The following is a 4,838-nucleotide window of genomic DNA, read 5'->3' as shown; positions in this document are numbered from 1 at the left end:
CTGTCACATTTCCTCTTGCCTTCCGAGACTTGATTCGAGGCGTTTCATTACTCAGCGGTTGCAGGCAGTGGGAAATACTCACCTGCTGATGTAACTTGCTGAGTCAGGGCCCAAGACTCGGAATGCACATCCTGTCACCGTAATTCCCGCAGCACGGCAGTTCGTAATGACTTCCTAAACAAATTCAGTCGTGCTGAGCAATTCTTGCGTTAGGTGCACGATCCCTGGAGGATAACTGGATCCAACTGCAGTTACCCTTCAGTTCTCATTGATGCGACGGTTGTGATGCCAGACCAAGTGGTCTTCAGTATTTCGCTGAAGGGTTTGCTCGCTGGTGCGGCGCCCTAGCGCGCGTTTGCTGTAACATACGTTACAGGGAATGGCTCCGTTGCCTGTAAAGGTTAGGTCACCTCCAGGATTGAGGGAGAGGCCATCCCCTGTCAGCTGCAAGGTGTTTTTATAGGAAAGGGGGAGTCGTGGTGGCCTGGGAGCATGCCCTTGCTGCCAGGTTATAGAACAACCCAATTAAATAAAGCTCATAGAGCTGAAACTTCAGCTTCAAGAAAGGCAGTGACCTTCCAGCTAGCACGCAGCACTGATCCTGCTGGCAGGGTCTTCACACAACAACTGGTTTTGCAGCCACCTTGCAATTTTACAGTGGAATTAAGACAAACCTGTTAGTTCTTTGAAGCGTCCTGTGGGTGGCTGTGGTGTGGTTGGAGCTTCGTTATCTGATTGGATCTGCTTCTTTTCTGCTTAGAAGTAGATTCTCATTTGCCCGTAGGATTTCTCTTTTCTTCCCTGCCCTTCCTTCTCCCTCTTCCTTTGGTGAACTGCAGATCTTGGATTTTGGCTTGGCCAGACACGCTGATGCTGAAATGACCGGCTACGTGGTTACGCGCTGGTACAGAGCCCCAGAAGTCATTCTGAACTGGATGCATTACAACCAGACAGGTGAGCTGCCGCGCTTCAGCGGTGTGACTGTCTGGTGACGAGCACAGGGATCCCGCTGTCACGCCTGGGTCAAATCTCATGTAATCCTCCAGATGTTTTTCTTCTTTATCATCAGTGTCCCCTGGAGTGGAGTGAGTCCCAAAGCTGTTGCACAATTCCCAAAGCTAGTGCCTGTGGAAAATGATGAAAGCAGAGGCTTTAGCAGCATAGAAACAACAGGGGAGGGTGGAAAATGGGAGTGAAATTTGAATCAGTGCCTGCTGTAAGCAACAGCCCCAGCAATCGTTGCTTCCTTTTAAAGTTCTTTTTCTTATTTATTTTTTTCCTCCTTTTTCTCTCTGAACAGTGGATATCTGGTCTATTGGCTGCATCATGGCAGAAATGCTGACAGGGAAAACGCTGTTTAAAGGAAAAGACTGTATCCTTTCAAGCTGAACCTTTTCTCTGGGAGGAGGGGTAAATAATTCTTGGCGTGTGTGAAAGGGCTTCGGGCTTTTATGAATGAGGCTACAGAGGGAAGTAGGTGTCAGTCTGGCTTACCACGAGGTAATCGCAGGGATCGGTGGGTCTTTTTAGTGAGGAAAAAAGAGAAGCTAGGAGGGGGCCAAGCCACCCTTAGAAGCACACTTCTGTGCTGGCTGCAGGTACTCTGCATTGGCAGTCTAACCTTGTGTGGCCACAGCTCCATCCCCAAACTGAAGGGCACGTGCCGTGGCAGAGTTGTGCCAACAAAATTATCCATTGGTGAAAGTGGCATCCCGGGAGGAGAGCCTTGGAGCTATTTTTGCCAGTCTAATGTGGGGCCCTGTCGGGTTTGTATGGTAACCTACTCGTAGCTCCCATGGCTCCTCGGGCTCTCGTGCGCCCAGCCCGCAGGCTGAGCTGTTGGGTGGCGTCCACAGCTTGCTCCTAGACGGGTGATCTTTAACTCAGCCTGGCAGACCTAGATCAACTGACTCAGATCCTGAAAGTAACGGGGCATCCAGGAGAAGACTTCGTGGAGAAGCTGGAGGACAAAGCGGTAAGAATTCACTGTGGATTCAGGTCTTGGAGGTGTGGTGGGGAGAGGTTAACTTGGCTGTGCCTTTGAGACGGGAGAGGTGTTGCAGAGAAGAGGAGTGACAGCAGTCATTTCCCTTTGGCAAGGAAGATGTTTTTCTTTGCCAGTGGCACATCTGATGGTTTTGGTGTTGTGTTGGGAACTGGTGGGGATTGCAGGGGCTCCCAGGTGAGGTACCTGATGCCCCAGCAAACCACTGACCTCCTCTGTTCTCCAGTTTGGCCCTTAAAGCAGGAATATTTCTGTATCTCAATTGATATAAATAGTTTGTTGCCAACTGGTCACTGAAATGTGACATTGGGGATGATTTGCTCTTCATTTGCCTTTGTTCATCTGAGCAGTGAGAGTTGCATTTCCCAGCCCCCTGGCACTTGTCCACGTGCGGTAAATGTCTGTGCTTTCCTTTCTCTTTCAGGCTAAGAGTTATATCAAGTCTCTTCCTAAAATCCCCAAGAAGGATTTGTCTGTGCTCTTCCCCAAAGCCAATCCGCAGGGTAAGTCATGTCCAGCATTTCTCACGAGTTCACAGCTGGAAAGGAGGCAGGCTGACCGCCATGGCTGCGACTTTTTTTTTTTTTTTCTCCTCTTACAACTTCTTGCTGCTTCCTCCCTTGCAGGTTGTGACCCTGCCCCTCCCCAGGGCAAATATGCATGAATTAAAAGCAAAATTATTCTTTATTGGCATTGGAATGGCAATATTCTGCTGTTCTTGGCCACTGACTTGATTTTTGTATTTTTTATATTTAATTTTAAAATTACATAGCCTGTAACATATGATATTTAAGAGATAAACCTCTGACTCTCATATCAACAAGCCACAAGAGAGTGGGTGCTGGGTATAACGGCTTGTTTAGGTTGTGGGATGCAAATGACGGGATTAGGACCGTTGCGTTTATCAGCTCCACTTGGTATGAGAGTTGGGATGAATTTTGGCTGGTGTTGGCTTCCAGAGCTTGTTGCAGGTGATATTAGGATCAGAAGCATAACTGTTGAACACCTGGATCTATTGATACTTAACAGGCAGCTGAAGTGTGCCATTTTCAGGGTAAAAATCAATCTCTTACAAGAAGCTCTTTTCCCGAGTAGATTAGAGGTGAGAGCGAACAAAACTGTTCTAAAAGCTGAAAGGAAGAAAGCATAAAGCTGTTAAAACCAAGGGGGAACGAGGCTGACGGGCTTGTCTGTATCTGAGTTTCCTGCCTTCCTGTTTACCAGGGACGTATAGATTTCTATATAGATTATTCATGTTAAGACTACTTTGAGTTGTGGGGGTCAGAGTGAAAGCAAATGATTAAAAGTGAAAAATATCATGAAGTTACTGGCTTGCTGTTCGTGTTCTTGCGGCCCCATCCGCACAGCAAGGCTTAATCAAGCCTGATTTGTTATTTCCGCACAATTTACGCCTCCACTTCTGTTAGTAAGAGCTCCCTGAGGCTGCTGTTGGGCAGATTTTGTATTCCCACTGACGAGAGCTCCACGCTAACTTGGCCAGGTTGAGGAATCTCTTTCGTTTTCGGGTCTGGAGATGTAGTACTGGAAACACTCGCAGGGTTTGTGCACAGGATGCCTGTTCTCCATCGCACCTTGCTTAGCCCTGTTCCTGTCTCCTCCTGCAGCAGTGGACCTGCTTGACAAGATGTTGCAGCTGGATGTGGAAAAGCGCCTTACAGCGACGGAGGCGTTGGCTCACCCCTATTTTGACCAGTTCCGAGACGTCGAGGAGGAGACAGAAGCGCAACAGTCCTACGATGATTCTCTGGAACATGAGAAGCTTTCGATAGATGAATGGCGAAGTAAGAAGCTTTACCTTCTTTGAAGTTCCCGCCTAGCACGGGACTTGCCTGCCTCTCTCTCTTTCCTGTGCACATGCTGAGTAAGGCTGTGATTGCCTGCTGGTGCCTCGATGATTGTGCACATCTCCCTTGCCTTGCTCATCCTTTTATGTGTTCAGCGAAGATTCCCTCCATCTCTTCAGGCAGAATCTTTCCTTGCCTCTCTCCATTCTATCCCCCCACCCCCAGCTTGTACCTGCCATATCCTCTCCACTGAATACCTCCTCTCCGCACATCCAACAGTCAAACTTCCATTTCTGTCCTAAAATCACACATGCTAGTGATACTCATGATTATTTCGTTCTGTTTTTCAAGAGCATATTTACAAGGAGATCTTGTCCTTCAGTCCCGTTGCACGGAAGGACTCAAAGAAGCGAAGCGGGATGTCATTGTAGCGACCGGTGCGGCTGGAGCTGGGATTCACCTCTCCTGGAATATGGATTGTATTGACTCTGCGCTGCCTTGCTGGTGGCCGTCGTTTGGCCTGTGGGACTTCTCTGGGTGAAAACACAAGGATGACGCCGTGCTGTGGGCATTGGACTTTGTTCTGCCGAAGGGGGAAGCACCCCAAACAGTTTTCAACACAAAAGATAAATATATTCTCATGGAATCTTTAAGTGGGAGAACTTTACCTGGTGTTTTGTTTTGGGTTTTTTGGGGTGGTTTTTTCGTATTTGTCCACTTGAGAGAGCAGGGGTTTCATTGCTCCCTTCTCATTGCTCTTTCCAAGTACAGGTTTTAATACATTAATTATGGATAAGGTAAAGAGAAAGGGAAAATTGTCCAGGAGGTGAGTCCCCAGCAAAATAACCAGAAATAGTGAAATTCAGCATAACAAGATTTTATCCAATCTAACTCTGAGTGCTCCCCCTTTCCCTGAGCAGTCAAACAGCATCCAGCACAGTGAGGTCACTGGGATGGTGTTGGCTCTGGGACATCATGGGAATTCAGTCGATCCCAGCATCAGTCTGTGTCCAGAGCAGCTCCAGATT

General features: G+C 48.0%; 1 protein-coding gene across 5 annotated transcripts in view; it reads left to right on the top strand.

The window, feature by feature from the left end:
• The window catches only part of LOC104125710 (mitogen-activated protein kinase 13), a 15,219-nt gene extending 10,387 nt beyond the window's left edge, over positions 1–4,832 (top strand). For all 5 annotated transcript variants that reach the window (XM_035893762.1, XM_035893761.1, XM_009638182.2 and 2 more), the window contains 6 exons: positions 840–954; positions 1,301–1,372; positions 1,896–1,975; positions 2,430–2,508; positions 3,631–3,807; positions 4,162–4,832. In XM_035893762.1, the coding sequence (XP_035749655.1) occupies positions 840–954; positions 1,301–1,372; positions 1,896–1,975; positions 2,430–2,508; positions 3,631–3,807; positions 4,162–4,241 (603 nt within the window). In that variant the 3' untranslated portion in view covers positions 4,242–4,832. The remainder of the gene's footprint in view (positions 1–839; positions 955–1,300; positions 1,373–1,895; positions 1,976–2,429; positions 2,509–3,630; positions 3,808–4,161) is intronic.
• Positions 4,833–4,838: the final 6 nt, after the last annotated feature.

This window comes from Egretta garzetta, unplaced genomic scaffold (assembly GCF_000687185.1).
Source record: "Egretta garzetta isolate BGI_Z169 unplaced genomic scaffold, ASM68718v1 scaffold105, whole genome shotgun sequence".
In the NCBI taxonomy this organism is placed as follows: domain Eukaryota; kingdom Metazoa; phylum Chordata; class Aves; order Pelecaniformes; family Ardeidae; genus Egretta; species Egretta garzetta.
This window is presented reverse-complemented; position numbering and strand designations above follow the sequence as displayed.